We start from the raw sequence: 13,659 nt of genomic DNA on the forward strand, positions 1-13,659 counted from the left end.
CGGGGACGCGGGTGCCTGTGTGTCTTGGGGATGTGGTTGCCTGTGTGTCTTGGGGACGCGGTTGCCTGTGTGTCTTGGGGATGCGGTTGCCTGTGTGTCTTGGGGACGTGGGTGCCTGTGTGTCTTGGGGACGTGGGTGCACATGTGTCATGGGGACGCGGTTGCCTGTGTGTTGGGGACGCGGTTGCCTGTGTGTCTTGGGGACACGGTTGCCTGTGTGTCTTGGGGACGTGGTTGCCTGTTTGTCTTGGGGATGTGGGTGCCTTTGTGTCTTGGGGACATGGGTGCACATGTGTCATGGGGACGTTCTCAGACAAGCAAAGGGCTACTCAGTGCTCCTCCCTTGCGGTTCTGCCTGAGGTGCTCCTGGAAAAGTGCTCCCTTAGAACTAGGAGGTGAACTTCGGGGAGTGCAGGGGACAAGAGGGAAGGGGGTCCAGGGTGAGCAGGGCTGCAGTGCAGCCATCCAGACGGAGGCAGGCAGAGGCTGGGGAATGGGTGTCTCCACAAAGCGTGTGAACCCCAGAGCCAGGCGTGCAGTGCTGCAGACGGGGCCGTTCACCAGGGGAACAGAGGGCGCCCAGCTGTGGACTGTGGAGCCACAGTTCCTTCTGTCTTTCCCCCTCGTTCTTTCAATCTGGTCCTTCTTTGATCTGTTTTCAGATTCACTGACTCACCTGCCATCCACCTGCTGTGAAGCACAGCCACTGAGTCAAACACATTTCAGTGATGACACTTTTTATTGCCGAGTTTCCATTTAGCTCTTTTATGTAGTTTCATATAATCTTCATTTCTCTCCTTTTACTCATTAAAACCATATGTTTTTAACTTTATTCACGGTTTTTTGGGGTTTTCTTGAGACAGGGTCTCGCTGTGTCACGCAGGTTGGAAGGCAGTGGTGCGATCTCGGCTCACTGCAGCCTTGATCTCTGGGCTTCCAGCGACTCTTCTGCCTCCGCTTGCTGAGTAGCTGGAACCAAAGGCGTGAGCCACCACACCCGGCTACTTTTTAATTTTTTTGTACAGTTTGACCATGTTGCCTAGGATGGTCTCAAACTCCTGGGCTCAAGTGATCCTCCCGCCTCAGCCTCCCACACTACGCTCGGCCTCCTTGAACTGTCTGAACATGTTTTCTGTTCGTTCTGTGAACGCAGTTGCAATCCCTGTGTTAAAGTCTTTGCTAACACCAATAACTTTGAGGCCTTCCTCGAAGCTGCTGTCTGTTTTCTGTTTTTCGTGTTTTTCCACTTGTTTATGGGTCATATTTCCTTGTTTCTTTTTAGGTCTTGTGATTTTTATTACGCACTGAGTTTCGTGAATTATCCATTGTGGAAACTCTGGATTTAGGTATCATCCTCTGAAGAGCATTGTTTTTTGCTCCGGTGGGCTGTTCAGCTTCTGGCTGAGTCCCTTGAACTTGGGGTTGTGTCTTGATATTTTGTAAGGGGCTCTTCGGAGAGCCTAGGGCCTTTCTCAAGCCTCCTAAGCTGGGTGGGACTCGACCTTCTCCGGCTTTCATGGGCTTGGTGTGGATCTGTCCTCCGGCTTTCGCGGGCTTGGTCTGGATCTGGCAGGAGGCTCTGGAGCAGGCCTTCCTCTCAGCCTGGTCTTCAGCTGTGGCCGTCTGGTCCTGGTTGTGTGTTGATGGGGTCCTTCCTCTTGGCTGGGCTGGACAGCAGTGTGTCAGGCGCTGGGTGGCCTCTGGTGTCTCCACTGTATTCTCAGCCCTGGGGCCGCGGGTCCTGGGAGGCTCAGGGGTCCTCCTGCCCACACACTCGCTGCCCCAGCAGCCCCTCCTGCAGGTGTGTGTCCCCCAGCGGCCCCCTCGGCGTGGTGGGACACTGTGCCCAGCCCGGGCTCCAGCGTGGGGAGCAGCTGTCCTGGGGCTGCCTTGGGCACTGACTGCTGTCGGGAAACGTGGCCTCACACTGCCTGTTGCCCAGAAACTGGTTTCCTAAGATATATCATCCAGTTTTACATTGTTTGCAGTGGGAGAGCCACAGTCCCTCCCCCACGGTGGAGCAGGAGTCTGGAGCAGCCCGCGTGAGAAAGGAAAAGGCATCCTAACCTCCATGTGACGCGGCTGGGAACGGCCTCTGTCCGTCCTGAGTCCACAGACGATGTCCACCTAACTTTTTTCAGGAGGTTGTGTTGTTGTGTGTTTAGGGGTGCGTGTTGGCCGACAGGTGAGACAGATTCTTACCCTGCCTGGGTGGAGCTGTCGGTAATGTGTAAAACTGAAGGCCTCTAAGTGACTGTGCCGCGTGTGGCTGAGAAACACACACAGGTCCGTCTCCCCGGGAATGGCCGCCGTGAGGGCTACCTGGGGCCGCGTGTGGCTGAGAAACACACACAGGTCCGTCTCCCCGGGAATGGCCGCCGTGAGGGCTACCTGGGGCCGCGTGTGGCTGAGAAACACACACAGGTCCGTCTCCCCGGGAATGGCCACCATGAGGGCTGCCTGGGGGAGGGCGGCACAGCTCTCTCCTGCACGCCTGTGTTAGGATTCGGAATTCACATGCTGAGCTTTGTGTAACTGCTGTGTGTGATTCAAACTAAAGCTATGCACTCAAAGAAAGCCTCTTTATGCAGCCTTGTGTAAGCAGATTGAAGGAGAAGGGTGACCCTCGAAAGTGTAGATAAGGGTTTTGCTTCAAAAACACTCCCAGGGGCCTGGCGCGGCGGCTCACGCCTGTAGTCCCAGCACGTTGGGAGGCTGAAGCAGGTGGATCACCTGAGGTCAGGAGTTCGATACCAGCCTGACCAACATGGGGAAACCCCCGTCTCCACTAAAAATACAAAAATTAGCCAGGCGTGATGGCGCATGCCTGTCATCCCAGCTACTCGGGAGGCTGAGGCAGGAGAATCGCTTGAACCCGGGAGGTGGAGGTTGCAGTGAGCTGAGATGGCCCCACTGCACTCCAGCCTGGGCATTGCAGAGAGACTCTGTCTCCAAAAAAAAAAAGAAAGAAAGAAAAGAAAAAAAAACACTCTGAGGGAGACTGAGGTCTGCCTGGGATGAGAGCTGTCAACGGCCGCCTGGAGTCTTACAGAGCTGCGTACTGGGTCAGCCGTGAGGGCGTCGCTCTGAGGTCCCTGGTCCTGCAGGCGCCCTTGCCCTCTGGAGGACAGCACCTCTCTCCCATGTGGCTCCCTCAGGGCAGGACACACAGCCTGAGGGGGACATGGCAAGGGGGGTCACGCTGTCCTCAAGAACAGGCCCCTCTGCACTCCCGCGAGGGTCTGTCTACTGTGCCCCCCCCAGGGCCCCTCCCACCCCCTGCCCTCCCTGCTGAAAGCTGGGACGGTTTGGCAGGGAACTGGAATGCAGGGTCCAAACTTGGCAGCCGTCACCCCAGCTGGGAGAGGAGTGTGGAGCTGCCCGCTATGCTCAGCGACTGGGGGTCCCACTTGGGCCCCCCCAGGCACCAGGTCCCTCCACCACCTCCAGGGGCTGCGGGCGTGGGCTCCGCATGGCTGCCTGTTGCAGTGGGCTCTGCATTCACCTGATTTTCTGTTTCTGCAGATCCTCGTTCCTAGCTGCCTGCCAGCGTCCTCGGCCCAGCCCTGAGGATGGACCCAGGTGATCCCGCTGGTGACCCTGCCGCTGGCGAGCGCCGCCGCATGGGTGAGTCTGAGCCTGATGGTGCCGAGTCTCCCTGGGGCTGTGGGGGGAGGTGCGTGGGGGTGCATGGGGGGTGGTGGCGCCCACTGTGTACTCAGTGAGGAGGGCCAGGCTGCTGGCCCCTAGCTGCGGGCCTCTCTACAGTGTCCACGGCTTGGGACCCTGTGAGTCCGGAGGCCCCACTGTGGCCTCGTTGTCCTTGGGGGTCAGGACAGGCCGCCTCCTTGGGCCCCAGCGTGGGTGGCCTGGTGCCCGGCCTGTGACAGGATCCGGGGGAGGTGGCGGGGACAGTGCAGCTGCTCAGGGCTGGCCGCAGAGGTGGGAGCTCTGGTCCCTTCTGTCCCTCGGGGTGCCAGGCGGAGGGCCCGAAACCCCCTTGGGGGCTTAGCGCCGCCTCCGGGGGCTCAGGAAACCCACAGCCTCTTGGGTCTCGGGTGGTTCCAGGGTGGCCTCCAGGGTTCCTAGTTTTTTAAACTGAGGCATTTTTCGTCCCTTCGAGTTAAGAAGAACATCTGCCCTCCCAGCAGCTTTTTCAGGTTAAAAAAGAGAAATGAGAGGCGCCTTCCCGGTGGGCAAAGCCGGGGAGGTGAGAGGCGCCTTCCCCTGCGGGCAAAGCCGGGGAGGCCGCATCCCTGCTCAGCTGTCCTGGCAGATTCAGTGCTGAGGATAAACAGCCCGAGGGGAGGTGCAGCCTCTCTCCCTCCTGTTCCTACAGATCGAGACCCTGCAAGTTGAAGACTGGGCCAGGGTTAGGGAAGCGGAGGCTGGGAGGCCGGGATTAGGGAAGCGGAGGCTAGGAGGCCGGGCTTAGGGAAGCAGAGGCTGGGAGGCCGGGGTTAGGGAAGCGGAGGCTGGGAGGCCGGGCTTAGGGAAGCAGAGGCTGGGAGGCCGGAGTTAGGGAAACAGAGGCTGGGAGGCTGGGGTTAGGGAAGCGGCGGCTGGGAAGGAGTGGAGCTGCCTAGTGCCAGAGGGGTCAGCCCGAGCCTCACCTGCTCTCTGTGCCGGGGACGGGCCGGGGTGGGAAGCCTCCTGGCAGGGGCTTGGCCCCAGTGGGAGCTGTCCGGGGCCAAGGCTTTGTGGGCAGAGGGTGGGAAGGGGGTGCCGGGTCCCCTTCACGTCCTTCACCCTGCAGTCCTTGTAAACAGCAGTGAGAGCTGTAAGGCCCTGGCCCAGCCGCATCGCCCTGGGCTGCAGACCCTCAGTTTGTTGTGGGTTTACTGCCTTTTCACTCACCGCCCCCTGGCCTTTGCCCAGTTCCACCCTACACATGCCCTGCCTGGCAGCCCCTCCATGGGGCAGGACCATGGCCCTCCCCTCTGTGAAAGCCCTGCTCCCACATGGCAGCAGCCGAGGCTCTCTGCCTCAGTTTCCGTATCCCACGCAGTTGCCTCCTCGGGCCTTGGACCCCTCCAGGGGCTTCCTCTCTGCCTTCCTCTTCTGTGTCCCAGTGGGTGCTGAGGGCTGTGGGGGCACCTCCGGGCATGTCACCTTCCCTGATGTAGCCAGGTCACCGTGTGCTCGGGGAGGGGCTGCCTCTGAGCTGGGCGGGGCTTGGTGTGGATGTGGCCCCGTCAGCAGGCACAACCCTGGCTGTCCTGTGGGGCCCTGACCACACACCTGCCCCTCTGGGGATGGGCCCAGACCCCCTCACCCTTCCGTTCATCCACCGCCTCCTCTGAGGCCATCTGCGGGCCCCGGGCCTGCACCTGTGTGGGATGAGGCCCTGTTACCTCCCCTGGAGACCGCCCTCGGGGCCGGGGAGCGCACGGGACCCTGGCTTCGCCTCAGCACAGAGCTGACTCTCCCTGCAAAGGCACCCACAGGCTTCTACAGCCTCTTCTCCACCTAAGCAGAGTGGGATGTCTTCAAAGTGCAACACCCCAGCTAGCAGGGCCCCTGGAACAGCCTCGGCGCCCCCTGGAACACTAATGGCCCTCCCTGGAACAGATACAGCCCCCCGCCAGAACAGACATGGTGCCCCCTGGAACACTAATGGCCCTCCCTGGAACAGATACAGCCCCCCGCCAGAACAGACATGGTGCCCGCTGGAACACTAATGGCCCTCCCTGGAACAGATACAGCCCCCCGCCAGAACAGACATGGTGCCCGCTGGAACACTAATGGCCCTCCCTGGAACAGACACGGCCCCCCGCCAGAACAGACATGGTGCCCCCTGGAACACTAATGGCCCTCCCTGGAACAGACACGGCCCCCCCCCCCAGAACAGCCTCAATGCCCCCTGGAACAGCCTCGGCGCCCCCTGGAACAGCCTCGGCGCCCCCTGGAACAGCCTCGGCGCCCCCTGGAACAGCCTGGTGCTCCTGGAACAGACAGCCCCCCCAGAACAGACACAGCACCCCCTGGAACAGCCTGGCGCTTCCTGGAATGGCCGCATCCCCCCATCCTTTCTGTGCTGCTTTAGGCATCTGCCCTTACATGGTTCGTGTCCAGCTCTGTCAACAAGGCCAGCTCCACAAGAGGCCCCAGCTCAGCCCTCCGCAGCCGGCTCCCCTACTCGGGCTCTGGGTCAGCTTCTTCCCAGGAGGTGTCCTGGCCCCTGTGCTGGCCCTGCCTCGCTGCCTGGACACCTGTCCGTGCCACCCTGGTCACTGAGCAGGACAGCCGCGTCTGTGGCCCCTGGGACCCTGCCCCCGACAGCCAGGCCTAGGTTTGTCCTTTTAGGTAGAGTGCCTGGTCCAGGTCATTGGAGGGGAGTCCACGTGGCCACCTCTGGCCTGTTCTAGAGAGGCCCTCCCGCGCTGGGTCAGGAGGCATCATCGGGACAGGAGAAGGGGGCTGAGCTCCTGTTCCTCTCTCCCTCCCCCGAGGCCAAGAAACATTCTCCATCCGAATGTCCACTGCACTCACAGATTCCTTTCCTCTTAAAACTTCAGCCTTGGCCAGGCACAGTGGCTCATGCCTGTAATCCCAGTACTGTGGGAGGCCGAGGCGGGAGGATCACAAGGTCAGAAGATCGAGACCATCCTGGCCAACATGGTGAAACTCTGTCTCTACTAAAAATACAAAAATTAGCTGGACATGGTGGCGGGCGCCTGTATTCCCAGCTACTCGGGAGGCTGAGGCAGGAGAATGGCTTGGAGGCAGTAGAACTGCTTGAACCCTGGAGGCGGAGGTTACAGTGATCCGAGGTTGTGTCATTGCACTCCAGCCTGGGGAACAGAGTGAGACTCCATCTCAAAAAAAATAAAAAACTTCAGCTTTCGCATGAGCAGGCGCAGTTGAGGTCAGAAAGTCCACGTTGCCCACGTCCACCTGGTTCGGGGTTTCCAGGCAGCGCTTGAGCCTTCCTTGGGAAATTCAGAGTCCCACAGACGGCATTAAACTGCAGCTGGGCACCAGGGCCGGCGGGCGGCGGGGCGGGGCGGGGCGGGGCGGGGCGGCCGGCCCTCTGGCAGAGGCAGCAGCTCCGGGAATCACCAGGTCCGGCGGCCGGCGGGCGGTGGGGTGGGGTGGGGTGGGGCGGGGAGCCCGGCCCTCTGGCAGATGCAGCAGCTCCAGGAAGCCTGCCGGCCTGGGTTCCCTTTCCCTCCACATCCGCCGCTCCTCCCCATCTTGCTGGGCTCCGGACAATGGGAGCCTCCAAGGCTGAGGCTGCCCTGGCTTCCCGGAGGAGACCCATGCCCTACAGCTTGGGCCTGCTGAGGTGCCTGGGGCTGGGGACATGGCCAGCCTCACATCCAGCGTCCACGCTCCAGACGGGTTCCTCGGCACCCGCCCAGCGTGGACACGGCGGTGAACAGGGCAGGGCCCGCAGGAGAGGCCACTTTTCCTACGAAGCTCCGTGATGAGCGCGTGCCGCTCTCGTAACGCACCGTGAACGTGCGGGTTCCTGGAGACGCCTCCCTCTCAGGCCTCACTGGTGGGCTGTGGCTGTGGGTGGACGTGGGGACACCTGAGGAAGGGCGGCGGCCGAGGCCCTGCTGGGAGGGGGGTAAGGAGAAGCTGCCGAGGCTGCCCTGCCCCTCTCCATGCCGAGCAGGCCACCCCCGCCCCACCGTGGGTCCCCCAGAGGTGTGGGCACCAGATCTGCCTCCAGGACCCTGGGGACGGGCTTGTCCCAGTCCCACGACGAGGTCACAGGCACTTTGTGGCAGCCTCTGAGCCACCCTCACTGTGTCCTTGCCCCCTGCCCTCAGCGTCCACTGGCCTTGACCTGGCCAGGAGGCTCCCGGGCCTTTCTCTCCTCGGCTCCACTGAAGGAGGCTGAGCTGGCCTGGCCCGGCGCCTGCCCAGGCCCAGCTGGCAGTGGGGGTGGTGCTTTCTCTGCCTCCAAGGCTGCGGAGCCAAACCTCGGGCTGTGACATGAGGGTGACATGAGGGAGACCGGAGGGAAGTCACAGCTGGCCTCATAAAACCGTGAAAACGCCCTTCCACACCTGCCAGCAGAGAGGGCTCATCTTCCTCACTGTGTGACCGGGCCACGCTGCCTAACCTGTTTTCTCATCTGAATGATGATTCTAACGCCAATACTGGGCCTCATTTCTGTGTGAATATTGAAGGAGTTAATTTATGTAAAACCACCCAGAACATACTGTTATCTTTTTAGTTTTTATTTATTTGTGTAATTTTTATTTATTTACTTTTTTTTTTTTTTGCAACGGAATCTTGCTCTGTTGCCCAGGCTGGAGTGCAGTGGCACAATCTCGGCTCACCGCAACCTCCGCCTCGCGGGTTCATGCCATTCTCCTGCCTCAGCCTCCCGAGTAGCTGGGACTACAGGTGCCCGCCGCCACTCCCGGCTAATTTTTTGTATTTTTTTAGTAGAGATGGGGTTTCACCATGTTAGCCAGGATGGTCTCGATCTCCTGACCTCATGATCCGCCCGTCTCAGCCTCCCAAAGTGCTGGGATTACAGGTGTGAGCCACTGTGCCTGGCCATTTTTTTTTTTTTGACAGAGTCTCGCTCTGTCACCCAGGCTGGAGTGCAGTGGTGCAACCTCGGCTCACTGCAACCTCCACCTCCCAGGTTCAAGTGATTCTCCTGCCTCAGCCTCCTGAGTAGCTGAGATTACAGGCACCCACTACCATGCTTGGGTAATTTTTGTATTTTTAGTAGAGACAGGGTTTCGCCATGTTGGCCAGGACGGTCTCGAACTCCTGACCTCAGGTGATCTGCCCGCCTCGGCCTCCCAAAGTGCTGGGATTACAGGCATGAGCCACCATGCCGGGTCTGTTACTTTTTAAAAATAGGCATTTCATCTTCCAAGATTTCTGTTGTAGGTAGGATCTTTTCTTCAGCAGATTTTCTGACCTGCGGTTGCAGAATGAAATTTGGGGATCTCTCTGTCCCTCTCTGTATGCATCCACCTGGCTCCCAGCGTCCCAGCTCCTTGCCGGTCTCACTGTCCCTCTCTGTCCCTCTCGCTCCGAGCATCCCAGCACCTCGATGTCCTCACTGTCTCTGAGTGGCGTCCGCCTCGTGCCCCCTGAGCTGGTACCGCCCTTCCCCTCTCTGCCTCCTTGTGGGGTCCACAGCATCGAACGGTGGGCTCTCCCCCTCATCCCGCTTTCCCAGCAGAGGCAGCTTGGGCTCAGGCTGGGTCAGGTTCTGTCTCCAAGGCCCTCGGCTTCATGGATGAGGCAAGTGAGTAGGACTGAGGGTGAGGGGACCCATGACCGATGAGAGACGGTGCTGTGCTGGGGTTGTGGGCCGCTGTGTTGATAGAGCAAGGGGCTCCGTGCCAGATGCTGGACCTCCGGGAGCCCCTTCACCTCACTCCCCAGACACGGGCGGTCCTCTGTGGCGGCCGAGGTGGAGGGCACACGCTGTCCGCCGGGCTTGGGGTCTCGTTGCCGCCTCTGTCCTTATCATGTCCCCCGCCCTGCCTGCAGCTGAGCACAGGCAGGTGTGGGTGGAATCTGAGACCAGAGACGGTTGGGCTGGAGGGGGTGGCCCCATCTCAGCTGCCCCCGGACACCAGAAGGCCACCAGGACACAGACTCGTGGCAGAGGGACGGAGGCCCCAGTGCGTGGTGGGTGGGCGCGGCCTCTCGGGACACGCCTGCGGGAGGTGCCGTGGGGTCTCTGAGGGGAGCCGAGGCCGTGGGCTGGCCCTTTCTGCTGTCCGTGGGTGGTCAGAGGGCTGACCCAGGCGGGGCGCTGCGCTGATAGCAGGTGCCCGGATCCGTGGACATGCAGGTCACCACAGCGCGTGGGGTCTGGTCTGGGCGGCCGGGCTCTTCTACACTCACTGCTGCGGGGTCTGATGCTGCTGGCAGGTGTGGGACGGCCTTGGAGACGGGCTGTGAGCTTTGTGACCCAGGCCCCAAGAGGAGAGCCGGCTGCGGGGGAGACCCACTCGGGGGCTTTGTGAAGACCACGTCACAGACTGCCTGGAGGCCGGGTGTCCCCTGCCAGCATCCGCTGCCCGGTGTCCTCTGCCTGGCGCCCGCTGCTGGGGTCGGCCTCAGTTCCTGGGGATTCTGTGCCCCCAACCCTGTGGATAAAAAGCCCCCTGTGTTTCTCATCCCCGCTTTATGGTAGAGTGTTGGGAATAACAGAGCCTGAATTCAGCGCCACCCACTCCGCAGCCCACAGTTTCGCGAGTGCGTCTGTGTCTCAAGGTGAAGGCAGCCCCATTAGCCGGGTACCGTTTGGAGGAAGTGGCGTCCCTGTGTTCTGCCCATCCTGCGTCCCTGCAACCATCCGTCCTCCCGTCGGCCGGCGCGGGGGTGTCAGTTGGGGAGCCGTCCTGGGGACAGATGGTGGAGCCGTCCTGGCCGCCTCTGCCTGGACACCCTCAGGCCGACCCCACAGAGTTCCTGAGCCCTCCCAGGCACGTTTTGGGGAGGGTGGCTGGGGGGGAAGCCAGTGTGGGCACCAGGCTCTGGTGCTGGGCAGGGACCATGATTCAGCCCCCCAGAGAGAAGCAGCCCAGGTCTTGGATGTGAATCCACATTCGGGGGACTGTGGGACTTTTATTCTTGAGCTTGAGTTTCTTCTAGGTGTCCTCCTAATACACAGCTGCCCCGCTCTGCCCCTACCCACACGGTTCCAAGGAGCAGGGTCCGGGGTCAGGGCCCAGCCTCCTGGCCAGGGCCATCTGTCTCAGCGTCCTAGACCTGCCTGTCTGCAGGTCCCAGGCATCGGTGCGGCACTGATGAACTTGGCGAATTCAGGGAACCTGGGCCTGGGTGTGGAGGTGGGGGCCAGAGGCCACCCACGGAGCTCCGGCCGAACATCCACGCTGGGGACCAAAGGCCCCCAGAAGCTACTGCATGAGGAAGCGACCTCAGGGAGGGCTGGCTGGGGCTTCTGGGGCCGGAGAGCGGGTCTGGGAGGTCCCTCGGTGTCAGCTCCAAGCCCCACCCGCCCTTCTCGGACCCCGTGCCCCTGCGTGGTATCCCTGAGTTGGGGTGCGTGGGGTGCTGTGTGCTGAGCGGGGTGTGTCCCCCAGGGCTCTCCCAGGCACCCTGTCCTCTCACTGCTGAGCCCTGGGGCTCACAGAGCTCGCTTGTCTTCTTCGTTCAGACAGAAGCCGCCCCTGGACATCCTGTTTTTCTTCTGTTGTATGAACAGGAAGCCAGCAATTGTGTGAGATGAGTGTCAGCATGGCCGTGTCCGAGCCCGGCACGGCAGAGACTTGTCCCGCCACACCTGCCATGGGTCCCTCCAGCTCTGGCCCGAGAGACTCAGGGCTCCCCAGGGCTCCCCAGTTGCGTGGGCTGTGAGCACCATGTGTGCACGGCTGGCCCTGGAATGGCCGGAGCGGGCACCGTGGAGTGTCCATCGTGCACCGGCCATGGCCTGGAAGGAGACCCAGGCGGTCACTGCCCTGGGGCTCAGCGTTGAGGCCACAGTGAAGCGACAGGGGCAGAAGGGCAGGGGCCGGGTGCCAGGCAGGGAGCAGGGGCCGGGGGCCAGGCAGGGAGCAGGGGCCGGGGGCCAGGCAGAGAGCAGGGGCCGGGGGCCAGGCAGGGAACAGAGGCGCTGAGGGAGGCAGGCAAGGAGTAGGGGCTGGGGGCCAGGCAGGAAGCAAGGGCCGGGGGCCAGGCAGGGAACAGAGGCGCTGAGGGAGGCAGGCAAGGAGTAGGGACTGGGGGCCAGGCAGGAAGCAAGGGCCGGGGGCCAAGCACGGAGCAGGGGTGCTGAGGGAGGCAGGCAGGGAGCAGGGGTGCTGAGGGGGCCAGGCAGGGAGTAGGGGCCAGGGGCCAGGCAGGGAGGAGCGCTGAGGGGGCCAGGCAGGGAGCAGGGGTGCTAAGGGGGCTTCCGGGCAGGCTGCTGGGTGCTGGAGAAGCAGCCTCAGGCCCAAGGGGCAGGGTCCAGGTACACAGAGGGTGGAGGCTGGGAGGATGTGGTGGGCCCTGGCTTTGACTCTCAAGGCTGAGGGGCCACGGTGGAGTCCACAAAGTGGCCTGGCCTGCCCCATATTTCTGTAGGATGCTAGGGCTGTGCCGTGCTGCGTGGCTGGGTGTTGTCTGAGGGCACAGCGTCAAGGCAGGGAGTCCCCTGGGAATCTGGAGTGGCCCAGGTCGGTGGGAGGGGGCAGACCCTGCCCACCTGGAGGGCAGAACCAGCAGGACCTGAGCAGGGTGAAGACCAGCAACACTGACTGGGGAGTAGGAGGGCCGGCATCACCAACGTCCCACCTGGAAAGGTGGATCTCGATTTGGAGAACTTAAAAAGAATAATAAGGACACCCTGCTTATTGATGGATGGATTGATTGACAGGTTCTCACTCTGTCCCCCAGGCTGGAGGGCAGTGGCACAATCAGGGCTCACTACAGCCTCAACCTCCCAGGCTCCAGCCATGCTCCCACCCCAGCCTCCCAAGTGGCTGGGACCTCAGGAGTGCCACCATGCCCAGCTAATTTTATTTATTTTGGTAGAGATGGGGTCTTGCTATCTTGCCCAGGCTGGTCTCAAACTCCAGGGCTCAAGCGACCCACCCACCTCAGCCTCCCAAAGTGCTGGGATTACAAGTGTAAGTCACCTTGCCCAGCTTCACCCTGCTTTTAAAAATATGTGAAATATACATAACATGAAATTTACCATTTTAACCACTTTCCTGTGTACACTCAGTGGCATTAAGGGCACTCATGTGGCTGCACAGCTGCCACCACCGTCCACCTGCAGAACCTTCTCATCTCACGTATCTGAAACTCTGCTTTAAAAGAAAATTTGGGCTGGGCGCAGTGGCTCACACCTGTCATCCCAGCACCTTGGGAGGCTGAGGTGGACGGACCAATTGAGCTCAGGAGTTCAAGACCAGCCTGGCCAACATGGTGAAAACCCGTCTCTACTAAAAATACAAAAATTAGCCAGGCGTAGCAGTGAGCGCCTGTACTCCCAGCTACTCCGGAGGCTGAGGCACGAGAATCACGAACCTGAGAGGTGGAGGTTGCAGTGAGCCGAGATCACAGCACTGCACTCCAGCCTGGGTGACAGTGAGACTCCGTCTCTAAATAAAATATTAAATTAAATAACAAAAGTCTCTTTTGTTTATTGTGAAGTGCAACCCATGTGTAGGAAGGAACGCAGAGCACACGATATGGCTCGGCACGTGATCGTGAACACACCACAGCACGCTCCGCCCAGCCCCGCCCGGCCCCATCGCCAGCCATGCCCAGCATGCAGCACCCAGAACGCGGGGCCAGTCACACTGCCTGCCATGGCCACGTGGTGGGGTGCGTCCTCCCCACCTGGGCATCGTCCCGGGGCTGATCCACTCGCTCCGTCCTCCTACAGTGGACATTTGAGTGTTCTCAGCCTCTGTGTGCAGCACACTGTGCACGACGGTGGGACAGCTCTGAGCGCAGACGGGAATGCTGGCCCGTGCCACCCAGGCCCAGGTGGCTGCAGAGACGCCGTGGTGGAGCCCGGGCGCCCCACGATGTTTTATGGTTTTTTGGTTTTTTTTTGAGACGGAGTCTCGCTCTGTTGCCCAGGCTGGAGTGCAGTGGCCCGATCTCGGCTCACTGCGACCTCTGCCTCCCGGGTTCATGCTGTTCTGCCTCAGCCTCCCGAGTAGCTGGGATTACAGGCACCCGCCACCACGCCCAGCTAGCTTTTGT

The 13,659-nt window shown here is 61.2% G+C and overlaps 1 protein-coding gene across 19 annotated transcripts in view; it reads left to right on the forward strand.

Annotated features, from left to right (window-relative positions):
• Nucleotides 1-13,659, forward strand: part of EXD3 (exonuclease 3'-5' domain containing 3) — a 124,410-nt gene that overhangs the window by 24,712 nt on the left and 86,039 nt on the right. For all 19 annotated transcript variants that reach the window (XM_034929641.3, XM_055117411.3, XM_063594082.1 and 16 more), the window contains one exon: nt 3,526-3,627. In XM_034929641.3, coding sequence (XP_034785532.2) covers nt 3,573-3,627 — 55 coding nt within the window. In that variant the 5' untranslated portion in view covers nt 3,526-3,572. Of the gene's footprint in view, nt 1-3,525; nt 3,628-13,659 lie in introns of those variants that run through there.

This window comes from Pan paniscus, chromosome 11, assembly GCF_029289425.2.
Source record: "Pan paniscus chromosome 11, NHGRI_mPanPan1-v2.0_pri, whole genome shotgun sequence".
Taxonomy (NCBI): domain Eukaryota; kingdom Metazoa; phylum Chordata; class Mammalia; order Primates; family Hominidae; genus Pan; species Pan paniscus.